This window comes from Rattus rattus, chromosome 5 (assembly GCF_011064425.1).
Source record: "Rattus rattus isolate New Zealand chromosome 5, Rrattus_CSIRO_v1, whole genome shotgun sequence".
Lineage (NCBI taxonomy): Eukaryota > Metazoa > Chordata > Mammalia > Rodentia > Muridae > Rattus > Rattus rattus.
In genome coordinates, this window is record NC_046158.1 from 71,811,190 (window position 1) to 71,824,425 (window position 13,236).

Sequence of the window (13,236 nt, forward strand, 5' to 3'; positions counted from 1 at the left end):
TTTGTAGCTCCATCAACTGTGGATAAGTGTTCCCCTTGCTCCACATCCTTGTCAGCACGAGCTTGTGTTATTGATCTTAGCTCTTCTGACAAGTATAAGATGAGATCCGAAAATAGATTTGATTTGCATTTCCCTGATGACTAAGGATGTTGAACATTTCTTAGTGTTTCTCAGTCATTTGAATTTCCTCTGTTGAGAATTCTCTGTTTAGATATGTACTCTATTTTTAAATTGAATAATTTGGGTTTTGGATACCATAATTTCTTGAGTTCTTTATACATTTTGGTTATTTGTCCTCTGTCATATGTACAGTGGGTAAAAATCTTTTCCCATTCTGTAGGCTGCCACTTTGTCTTTGCTTTACAAAAGTTTTTCAGTTTCAAGGGGTTCCACCTTAGAGTCTGCACTAACAGTGTTCTATCCCGAAAGCTGTCTTCTATGCCAATGCATTCAAGGGTATTATCCACTTTCTCTTCTATCAGGATCAGTGTATCTGGTTTCATATTGAGGTCCTTGCTCCACGTGGTGGTAAGTTTTGTGCAAAGTAATGAACATAAATTTATTTGCAGTGTTTTACATGCAGTCATAAATCCATACACGTTATTTTTCATAAAGAAACCAAAAATTCACAGTGGAAAAAGGAAACATCTACAACAAATGTTGTTGTTCAAACTGGAATGTCTATGCCATTTTGGTCTAAATTTCTTATATGCCAAAATGTCACATGAACTGAAATTATGCAGGGAAATTGTCTGATGATTATAATAAGTATATGATACAAGACTCTAAGAACATAAGAATAATAGCAAAACCCTTGGATATAATTTTAAATAATACATTTTTCCAGATTAGAAGAGATAGCCAGATTGATAAACTTATTCCATAATATCCCCTGATTAATTTCTCTGGTTGGGATGCTTTCCTTTCTAAGGTAACTGTAAATAACTTCCTTTTTAAGTTATTATCCTGGGGTATTTTAAATAAATAAGGCAGCAGAAGAAACTTTACCCAAAATGTATTTGTGAAAATATTCTCCATGTACTGGGTGCAGCTGTGTTAAAGAATATGTCCTAATATTTTACTTTATAACTAATAGTGTCAACAATTAATTAAATCTTTCAAAATACGTAGTAGAGAGATTGAAGAATTTTTCCAACATGAGAAATGTTGTGATCAAGGTGATAGACATGCCAATTACCCTGATCAGATAGATTACTCCACATTTCATACATGTATTGAGATATTATACCATACCCATAATTGTATGTTACCAAGTATCATTTAAAATACAGTTTTTCTTACTTTAGTAACAAAATTTCTCCTTTTTCCTTCCTTCCACTAAACTCTCCATATACTTTTTCCCACTCTCCTTCAAATTCATGGCCCCTTTTTTCACTAAATTGTTATCATGTGCATATATATACATACATATTCCTACATATAATCTATTCAGTTCATATATTGTTACTTGTATGTATGTTTTCAGGACTGACCTAAAACTACAAATTTTTAATGGGCTCTACATTTTTACTTGGCTTGAATATTCAAATTTTTCAAGCCATGATAGAAGTGGGTATCAGGAAGATTATCAAGTTTCATAAGATCTCAGAGGAGGCTCCGTGCTGTGCTTGCATACAATGCTAGGACACCATTCAGTTTTGAGATACTAAGAAAAGATGCAAAGGTAGTAATCTGACATCCTTATATTTTTGGTTACTTTTTTTTTAATGTCTCACAGAAAACAGATCCATTTCAACAATAGGCTATATTTTTCAAATCATTTTTATCCATTAGCTCTCCTTTACTTCATCCCTATGTTCTTTTTGCCCCACAACTTCCTCACAGCATTTTTCACCTCTGCATTCTCAGGGTGCAGATAATAGGGTTCAGCATGGGCGTGATGACCGTGTAGAACCAGTTGCCCTCAAGAAGATAACTATCCCAATAGTTTGTGTATAAAAGTAAATGGGAAACGCTTTCCTCTGCCTGGCTATGCACCACCACCTAAAAATGGGATCGAATAGAAGCGCCCTAGACGCCCCCTGAATATTACACCTTTAGTCAGGTGTGAATATTACACCTTTAGTCAGGTGTGAATATTACACCTTTAGTCAGATTGTCTTCAGCTGGGCCAAATCAGATTTCTATCTCTTGGACATCTGAAATTGGAAAGAATTACTCCATGTCTGTGTATCTTGTATGACAGCTCACATCAGCCATGTTATTACAGAGATTAAAAATGAAAGGTATTAGAAATCCTGATCATTCCAGAGCACTCATTAAAGAAAAACTTACTGCAGATCCTGATAGTGAAATCGCTACAACTAGTCTTCGAGTGTCCTCGATGTCCCCTTTAGGAAAAATGAGGCTGACAATCCCGTGCCGTGCAGTGACGTGTACACATCTGCAGTGCTTTGATGCTGCCCTGTATCTTCAGATGAATGAGAAGAAGCCCACCTGGATGTGTCCTGTTTGTGACAAAAAGGCTGCCTATGAAAGTCTGATACTATATGGGCTTTTTCTGGAAATTCTCAATGACTGTTCTGATGTGGATGAGATCAAATTCCAGGAAGATGGTCCCTGGTGTCCCATGAGACCTAAGAAAGAAGCTATGAAAGTAACCAGCCCTGTACAAAAGTAGAAAGTTCAAGTGTCTTTAGTAAGCCTTGTTCAGTGACTGTAGCCAGTGATGCAAGCAAGAAGAAGATTGGTGTTATTGATCTAACAATAGAGAGCTCTTCTGATGAAGGGGAAGACCCTCCCGCCAAAAGGAAATGCATCTTTATGTCCAGAAACACAAAGCAGTCCAACCAAAGGGGTTCTCATGTATCAGCCATCTTCTGTAAGGGTGCCCAGTGTGACTTCAGTTGATCCTGCTGGATTCCACCTTCATTAACAGACTACTCAGTACCATTCCACCACACGCCAGTGTCGAGCACGTCATCAGATTCGCCAGGTTTGGACTTTCTTTCCCTTATTCCAGTTGATCCCCAGAGATGAACATGGATGACTCCAGCAGGAACCAGATGACATGCAGGGAGTACTCTCCTTACGCTGTCCATGAGCATCGGATACGTTTCATCCAAGCGGCTGTCTTCTGGAGCCGTTGACTTCAGTTTCTACACTGCTGGATGGAGTCTACACACCAGTCAACCTGTTGTTACAATAAACAGCAATAAAGTTATGTAAATAGTTAAACTTTTCTAATTAAAGATGTAATCACTGATATAGACTAACAGCAACTTCTGTTTAATCCAGTATGAAGGAAAAACAGATGGGAGAAGTCTTGTTTCCTGAGTGATTACTTTCTATGGAGATTTGTTCTATTTTGTTGAAGTAATGAAGTTTAAATAACTGGCCAGAATTTGGGTTCTACTTTTCTTCTTCAGGTTTTCTGTTCTTCATGATCCCATCAAAGCAAATGATCTTTGTGCTGTGCATTTCCCTCTTCTTGTTCACGCTCTGACATTTGCTGATGTGTGTGAAGTGAAGTGTGGATTTGGTTGCCCTTTATAATGATTATGTTCAAGAATACTGCCCAGATTTTGTTCTGATATAAAGTGTTATTTTGGGTTACTGTACATTCTTGTAGAATTTTCTACAGATTTGAGACTTTTTTTTCTGGAAAGTCAACCCTTTAAGTAAAATGTGCTTGAGGTAAGATGAGGCTAGAATACTGGTACGATTTTCTTTACAGTGTTCAGAAATATTTAATGTTGGGAAACACCAGAACATACTTAGGAGATGTGGAAATAACTGATTTCCTCCTAAGAATTTAACTGATTTCATATATTTTATAGGATAATACAGTATACTGTCTTGGTTGGAACTCTTCACATTTAATGGCACTAATACACAAATTATATTTAAGGTCTTTGATCATAATCCTTACCAATGTAATTTCAATTTCAGCAGTGACTTTCAAGTTTAAAGAAAAGTCAATGGTAAATGATAGAGGGTAGTATTAGATCTTATTTTCCTAAAAGTCTTTTGTGAAAACACACATACACACACACACACACACACACACACACACACACACACACACACACGAGTATATTTGAAATGAAATGAGGACAAGTGCCCAAAGTCTCACTTGATGCTGCCTTTAAAACACACCACTCATGTGGCTATGCCAGGTGCCAGGTGCACTTATCACTTGCTTCCTTTAGGTTCCTTAATTTTTAGTTTTCTAGAATTTAGTATTTTCCTGATGCCTAGTGTTCTCTGCCTTTGCTATATCGACTTAAAGCTTTTTTTTTTTAAGTGGCTACTCTTAACTTCTCAAATGTGTTTTAACATAATGACTCTACTTCTACTCCAGGGACATGGTCCCCACTTCAGCATTGGTGGGGTTCTATTGTGCTGGCTTTTCCCTGGCTGGTGTTTTATTTTCTCAAGCTTTCATGGCCTTTGTGCACCTTTTGTAGAAATGCCCATGTAGTTGTCCACACTGTTCCTACTCGGCCTTCAGCTCCTCATTTTGATGATCTTTCCTTTTGGTAGGGCTTCAGAGACATCAAAGATATGGAAAGCAAAGCCAGCCCCTGTGACCACAGCGGGCACTGCATTGTGGCCCCTGGCTGGTTGACCTTAGCTCATCCAGATAAAGATTCCTTCCTCTAGGATGTTACGTTGTGCTGCTTTAGGTACAGATGCAGTTTCTGTTGCCTATGTAACCAGAAAAAATAACCTGGCTTCTGTGGTATGGTGTGTTTATAAAGAAGTGGTGCAATCTGTTTACCCAGTAGAGTCTCAAAGGATCACTGAAGTCCTTTAAGTACTGAAGGTTGGAGTAGACATTATTTCCTTAGCTCTCATAACATGCCTCTGCTTTTGTAGTTGTACTACATGTGTCAATTAGCTCATCAACAGTTCATGAAATTACAAAAGAGTCACTTTAGATGACTGGCGCCTTTGAAATAGATGTGTTTAATATCAAATTGGGGTTACTTTGCAGCTATCTTTGAAGGTCTGTACTTTTCTTTCTGCATTTGACTCTGTATTTACATGGTTGTTGCAAAGCCATTCTTTCCTTAATGTCACATTTTGTAAAGATCCTGATAAGCAGAGTCTCTGTAATGCAGATATCTGTTTAACCAGATAGACTAGAATAAAGAAGTCATCTTGTTGTTACGTAGATGGCAGCCACCTCCCATTATCTGAGATATCTACACTCAGGGAGCAGCGGCTAATGTTTACAGTCGTTTGGCCAACCTGGTTTGTATCTACCCCTGCCACATAGACACTGAAGGGTTTCCTTGCATTATTAATTCCAGGCAGTGTAGCTACTGCACAGAGCTCTACTCATGACAATGGCTTTTACTAGCTAGCTTTCTGACTCCTTTCTGCCTCGAAAGTATCAATAGTTGGCCTCTGTTCTAGGACAGTTGTAAAGGCAAGTGAGATAGGTCTGTTTTAGAACACTGATGCACACATGATGCTTAGGTAAGGGGTAATGAGTGTGATCCAGCCTGTCATAACACTTATATCAAACAAGCTTCCATTAGAGTAGTAGGAATGAGTTTGAAGGAAGGTGTTGAATTTTAAACAGTCATGTTGAAGGGAGTTAGATAGCCTATTTTGACTTCTCATGAGTCTTCAATCAGTCCTGGACACTCACCTTTGTCTTTTGCAAATAAAGATATTCATTAGTTGCATTTGTGTTTGTAATTAAGGTTGGTATTCATAAAAAATTTTTAAGTTGCCTTTGCTTATTTAAAAGGAAAAAAGTACTTCAGCAACTTTTTTCTTGCAAATTTGTCTCCAGTTCTATGGAAAATCATAATTTATTTCCTACATTATTTTCATCTTAAAAATAAAAATCAGTGCCCATTTAAAAAAAAGAAAATTAATCGCACGTGAGTAAGGGAAGAAGAGACGACTGTTGGACACTGGACTGATCAGCACTGAATTCACTGTTCACCTTCAGTTATGCCATCCCATGCCCCCCCCACTCCTCGTTGCCTACATTTCTTGCTTTAATAAGAGTTCACCTTGGCTATCATTGCTGTACTCCTCAAAAGTCCCCTTCATGTATTTGTGTGTACTGTTTGTGTATAAAAAACACATAGACTCTTTGTGGCTCTTTCCCTGTGACAACAACAGTGGTGCAATCATGGAATATAGCAGGAATTTCTTCTGAAAGAGATGCCGTTTGTTGATCCATTCACTCATCCATCGCTTAACAAATAGGATACTGAATTTTAGAATTCAGACATAGAAAAATCAATCTAAAGCCAACTGTGAAACTTCCTTCCTGCTGCTCAGCTTTTCATGGGGCCAAAAGGTACTATGCAGGATGCTAACGAGAAAAGGCATCAGTGATCTTTCTCAGTGCTGGACATACGTGCTATAGTACTGACATACCAGGAACTACATGCCCACTGGAACAGTAGGGACACAACAGTTATAGAATAACCACCTGGTCTCTGGATAGATTTCAGGCCTCTTCACAGGAGGGCATTCATGACTGGTCAAAAGCCTATATCTGGGAAGGTCATAGACCCTAGGGTAGAAATTATTATAATTATTGTTATTGTTATTATTGTTATTGCTAAATGGCCATATTGTCAAACTACTTTCTGAATATTTGTGTTTATCAAGTTTGTGTTTATGTTTATACTGACAGATGAGCTGATTTCAACCCTGGTCATAAAATCTTTCTGCAGTGGGGAGTAGACAATGCCTCCAGTTCCTAGTCATCAGGGAGTGCAGGCATGGGCTTCCTCTCCCGGCATGGAACTCATATTAGACCAATCATTAGCTGGTTGTTTCCACAAGTTCTATTCCTCTATTGGCCCCTACACATCTTCCAGGTAGGGCAGATTATAGGTCAAAGTTTTGGTGACTAGGTTGGAAGTTACTAGTTTTACCTTCATAGATTCTAAGGAGTTTCTACTGAACACCACTTCCACACTGCCCCTCAGATACTTTTCAGTTCCAGTCTTCTCTTCCCATATTCTACATCTCCATTTCTCTCCAACCACCTGATCCCTCTTGCACCCTTTTCCCCCAGCCCCTAGTCCACCTGCAAAATCTATTGTATTTCCCCCTCCCAGGGACATCCATGTGTATCCCTTAGAGTCATCCTTATTACTTCTCCTCTCTGGATCTGTGGACCATAATATGATTATCATTTACTTAACCACTAATATCCACTTATAAGTGAGTGCGTAACATGTTTGTCTTTCTGGGTCTGGGTTTTAATACTTTGACAAAATCAACAACTTCGACCTCTCAAATACTAGTAGATTGCTCACATTTCTGTTAATTAGTGGGCACGTGTGTGTGTGTGTGTGTGTGTGTGTATGTGTGTGTGTGTGTGTGTGTGTGTGTGTGTGTGTGTGTGTGTGTGTGTTCCCAATATCTCAGGAGTCACTGATGAAATTCTACCCATAGTTTCCACTGCAAAAACAAAACCCTCACAGAAGTGAAGGATGTTATGATGCCCAGCATCCTAAATACCTAGCCTACTGAGCATAAGGCATCAAGAGAAATGGAAGGTCTCTCCACTCTATTTAGTTCAGGATCTAATATTTTGAAATTACACCTTAACAAAGCATAAAATATTCAGCATAAAATATAATCTAGGAGCTATATTATAGTCAATAATCATTTAGCAAATAACCAACTAATCCCTAAGATACACACTTGAAATTAATTGGATACTAAAACATGTTTACCATCACCTCCCTCCCCCCAAAAAATACATTCAAACAAATGTGAATGAAATTCCAAGTAGTGTTGGTCTGCAGTGGAATTAAGACCTATTCTGAGCAGAACTCCATAACAGAAAGTTCAGTTGTGAAGATGCAGTTATCATACAAAACAAAATTAATGGCCAGCATAATGATGATATAGTTAATATTTATTGAGGACTAAGTTCCTTCCTAAAAAGTTAGTATGCATATTATCTGATTTAATGTCTAGAGTAATCATATGAGTTTCATCATGGTATTGAATAATTTAATTTAATCATAAAATGTTGTTCACAGAAGTTAAAGAATATGTACCTCAAATTCTGCCTGATAGACCATTGTATTAGCCTAATGAGTTTCAGAGACTGAGGAGAAGATGAACACGTAAGTGTTCAAAATATCCTAAGTGAAATGATATTGCAAGGTTTCATGCTCAACGAGAGCTGGGTACATCAATATATGGGCAGAATAGTAGGAACTACAAAGAAGAAGAAACAATACACAGTTGTCTAAGAAACACATATGAACAATCATAATGAAAGTGGCAATGGTTCTATCATGTAAGTCTAAAATGGCTATGAAAATGAGACTCAAGTCTAACTTAGGAAGAGTTGTTTGCAAGGGGCTTTCTAAGAAAAATGATTTTAATTATCCTAGGTTTAAAACTAGATATAAGATTTTGCTATATATTAAAAGAAGGTAAAGTTATTTCATGTGGAATAAGCAGAATTTCCCCCACGAATGTTCATCTGACCCACTGTCATTTCCTGTTGCTGTGATAACACACCTGCCAAAAGCAACTTGGGGGAGAAAGGGTTTGTTTGACCCACAATTTCAGGCTATAGTCTATCATTGCAGAGAAGTCAAGGTGGCTAGAACTTGAAGGTTCTAATCATATTACATCTACAATCAATGGCAGAAAGCAATGGATTAAGTCAAGCATGCTGGTCATCATCTTGTCCACTCCTCTTCTACAAATGTTAGTATCTCCTTCCTGAGGAATGGTAGCATACACTGTGGATAAGTTGACTATTAATCAAGATAATTCTCCCATGAAATTCCATAGGCCAAGCTAAACTATTAATGACAATTTCTCATTGAAACTTCCTTTCCAGGTGATTCTAGATTTTGTCAATGTGACTATGAAAAGTATTACACCATTCATGCTTACCGATGAATAGAGAAACCAAAGAGAATGAGAATTGTGTAATAATTTTATACTATTCATCTACATATTAAGCCAATGTCTCTAGGAGAAGATGGAACACAAATGGTCCAAATATACATCTAGCATGTTTGATCCATTTTCCGGGAAACTGTTGGCATTAATTTACCTGGTCTGGAAAAATATAAATAGGTGCACATAAAAAGAAGTACAAGCCTTAGTCATCTCAAAGCTGAAAGGGGCCAATTTTATGATAGTCTATCCATTGTTGATAATTTTGTGAGATTGTGGGTGACATAGACATTCTGAAAAATGAAATGACATTTTAGACATCCTTCTCTGGTATTTTTCACCAAGAAATGCTAACAGACTTTGAAGAACTTAAAAGAAGAGACACATGTCTAGAGTTAAACATACATGAAGTATGGTCAACACTAGTAGTTTATTCCTGCCTGATTAATCAGAATTAAGAAAATGTACAATTTTTAATATTCTCTATTTTTATATCTGGATGAGCCAAAATTTATTTCATTTTCATAACAAGTATTTTACTTCATCATTCTTGTTGGTGGGCAGGATATATGCCATTTTATATTTTCTAACATGGAAGTTAGATATGGTAATAGGGCACAAAGTCTGTCTTTTGAACCATTATGTCACAATAAGTAAAACTGATTCACAAACTTTTTTCATGATCAAGATGAGATGACCCAATGTAGAAGATGACAACCAGCATAATCAATCACAAAAGAAAGATCTAGTTGTCTACATTAGAAGAGAAAAGAAGATTAATATTCTCATGTCCAAATATCCCATGATAATTCCATTGCTTGGTTCCTTCTCTAAACACAGGTTACTATCTTGAGGAATAGAGAAGAATGAAAGGAAAAGAAGGAAAGAGAGTAGAAGAAAAAAGGGGGAAAGAAGGAAAGAAGGAAAAGAAATAATCATTCACCTACAAAATACTTGTCAAAATGTTCTCCATTCAGTTAATAGAATCAGGTGAGAAACAGGAAAAACAGTCTTGCATAAAAATATAAAACTCTATGAGTACTGTAAGAATGATTGATAAATATTTTATAATCCATATTAGAGAACAAGTTGAATGTAGAAAGCATATGAAATCATGAATATGAGAAGTGTTATATATACCAATTACTATGATCTAATAATCACATATTGGATACATTATTGAAATGCTATTCTATAGCCATAAATACATAAAGATGTGGAGTGGAAAAGGAAGGAGGGAATTAACCAGTGAAGCAGATTTTGTCCTACAAATGTACTTTGTACTTCCACATTTTAGTTAAGCCAGTGATGTTGTTGAATGTCATAGATCCAAACATGTTTTGCAAAAACACATCTCTGCCTTAAAATATTTTAGAAGAAGGGATATACTAAAAAATATTTGTTTCCATTAACATGTAAAAATATATTATAACACAAATTTAAAACTACTATTCTTTCAGATTTCACAGATTCAGTTATCCAGGCTACCCTATCACCCTGAAGACATTAAATGCCAAGTTCCAGAAATAAGATTTGTAAGTTCTAGTTCCCAGGTTGCCCCACTCTGCCCCACTAAGGACATGAATGCCCACTTTGCCGGTGCTATTCTTGTGTATGCCAGACTCACAGCCTGGTGTCATAGCTCATATGTTCCAATAACCCTTATTTTACATCATAGTAGTCCTAAGAATAACAATGACACTGAAAAGTAGTTTCCAAGGAATAAAACATGGAGGATGAACAACCCTGTGCTATGTGACTGTTCCACAGGGTAAAAAGAGAAAATCACATCAAATCAAATATCTCACAATCATCCATATTAACTACATTCTACTCCCTGGGATAGATTACAAATCTTGGAAACATGAGCTGTTATAAGTAAACATGAACATAGCATGTAGTTTCAAGGGATGAAATATTAGATAAAATAATAAAAACAAACCACTGAAAATCAATGGCCTGGCTCCATGTTAGTAGATGAGTTTTAGAACTAAGCAGTTAAGGAAAAGCAGATCAGAGTGCAAGATTTCTAGGACATTGTACCATACAGATAATTTTACTACAACTTGAAGTAGTTTTAAAAAAAAAGAAAAAGAAAAAGAAAATTCTACTAAAAACAGAACCCATTTCAAAAACCAAGACACATTTTTAATTTTGTTGTGGACACCTCAATTCTCTTTTTGGTTCCAGAACATTCTTATAGCATTTTTCATTTCTGTATTCCTTAGTGTATAGACAATGGGGTTCAGCATGGGAGTAATGACCGTGTAGAACACAGACACAAGCTTGTCTTCAGTGAAGGTGGAGGAAGGTCTCATATAAATAAACGCACCAGGCCCAAAAAACAAGATGACCACTGTGATGTGAGAGGCACAGGTAGCCAGGGCCTTGCGCCTCCCCTCTGCAGAATGGTTCCTCAAGCTGACTAAAATGATGGCATAGGAGGACACCAAGATCAAGAGAGAGATTATAGAGATTAGACCACTGTTGGCCATCACAATAACCCCCTCCAGAAAGGTGTCAGTGCAGGCAAGCTTGAATAATGGCTGCAGGTCACAGAAGTAGTGGTCAATCACATTGGGACCGCAGAAGGGCAATGGAATGGTGATGAGGATCTGGATTATGGAGTGAATGAGGCCCCCCAGCCAGGAACCAGCCACCAGCATGTGACATACTTGACGACTCATGATGGTCATGTAATGAAGAGGTTTGCAGATGGCCACGTAGCGGTCATAGGCCATCACCACTAGCAAAATGACTTCAACAACCCCCAAGAAATGGGAGAAAAATATCTGAGTGAGGCAGCCCTTCAGAGAGATGGTTTTAATCTTAGCAAGTAAGTCGGTGATGAACTTAGGGACAATTGTAGAGGAGTAGCAGATTTCCACCAGGGACAAGGAGCTGAGGAAGAAGTACATGGGAGAATGTAAAGTCTTACTGGCGCTGACTGCCACAATAATAAGACCGTTGCCCAGCAATGTGGCCACATACACAGGAAGGAACAGCCCAAAGCACACCTTCTGCACCTCTGGGTCCTGGAAAAGGCCAGTGAAAATTAACTCAGTGACATTATTTTCATTGGCCATGGAGTCAGCTCAAGTGTGTTGGACATCACATAGTAGGAAGGCTGAAAAAGATCACAAGATTGCATCACACAAAAGTTAATTTCACTAAATGCTTTCTCAAAAGCTCAGGCTGTTTGGCTAAATACTTATTGCTTAGCCAATGTATTCTTATTCAGCATTAAATACTAGTAGTCTAGTGTTTTAATTTGCTATATTTTAATTTGATCTAGTTATCAACAGAAAGTAGAAAACCAGAGGAATGTTTATTTATCCATAGTCACACAGAAAATGTAACTCAGAATAAGTCTCTCTAACCTTCAGCCCTGGTATCTTTCTGATCATCACAAGGCATTATGAGTGTAAGAGTTCAAGATATATTGTAGGTAGATAGATTATAGATGACTATATAGATCACATATTTGCATTAATATGTCTTCCTCTTGAATGTATCTTTTAATGTCATTCTGGTCCAATTATTTGAATCCTCCTCTTCCTCAGAGAATTATTACACCTGAAGCATATGAATGCATCATATGAAGCATATGACTTGCTCATTCATAAAGAATACAAATTAATTAGCTCATAGTTCTGCAAGCTGAGAAGGCCAAAGCAAGCTCAGAATGAAGGGGGTGGGGGTTGCCTTCCCTCTGTGTTGGGGCATAGCAGAGACATCATATGAAGACAAAGAACAAGCATAAGATTGCTCTTACTGAGTTTGCTCCATTAAAGTCAGTTCCAAATAGCAACTGCCTAACACTGCTCTTCATTCTACAGTATAATCAGAATTGCTACAGAACAAAGTTTTCATGCCTCTCTGTCATTGTGGTGCATTATCATTCATAACAATTACTATGTTATTTGTTCATTGTAGTCTGCCTGTTATATTTTCCAACCAAAAGTATACTATTATATTACTCAAAACTATGTTTACTAGTTTTCTTAAATATTTATTTGCATTTAGTGAATATGAAAGTCTACTTCTCCTTTTTTTAATTTTGTGTGTATATATTTTTTTTGGTAATGTGAACATGCACTACAAGAATTCAGGGACCTATAAAATTCAGAATGGTGCACCATATCCCCAGAAACTGGAATTACAAGAAGTTGTAAGCACCATGTCACTGATGAGAATAGAACCAGGGTCCTTTCCAAGTGTCATAAGTGCTCTTAACCACTGAACCATCTCTCCAACCCCAACAGTGAACATTTCAAAAGTACTTAATATGTCATACTTTTAGTGCTGTACCAGAGCTCCAGACTTTTTTAATGTTTTAAATCACATTTCTTGGTTTAT

The 13,236-nt window shown here is 37.2% G+C and overlaps 1 protein-coding gene and 1 pseudogene across 2 annotated transcripts; one reads left to right on the top strand and one right to left on the bottom strand.

Moving 5' to 3' along the window:
• Nucleotides 1-1,801: 1,801 nt before the first annotated feature.
• LOC116901662 (olfactory receptor 142) lies at nt 1,802-11,963 on the bottom strand. 2 transcript variants are annotated; one of them, XM_032903778.1, is made up of 2 exons: nt 11,071-11,963; nt 1,802-1,838 (listed from the first exon to the last, which is right to left on the bottom strand). In XM_032903778.1, the coding sequence occupies exons 1-2, from the start codon at nt 11,961-11,963 to the stop codon at nt 1,802-1,804; spliced, it is 930 nt and encodes a 309-aa protein (XP_032759669.1). The 2 variants fall into 2 exon arrangements, with proteins under 2 accessions (XP_032759669.1, XP_032759670.1); XM_032903779.1 differs by lacking the exon at nt 1,802-1,838 and having other exon boundaries at nt 11,046-11,963.
• On the top strand, nt 1,901-3,000 carry LOC116899964 (annotated as a pseudogene).
• Nucleotides 11,964-13,236: the final 1,273 nt, after the last annotated feature.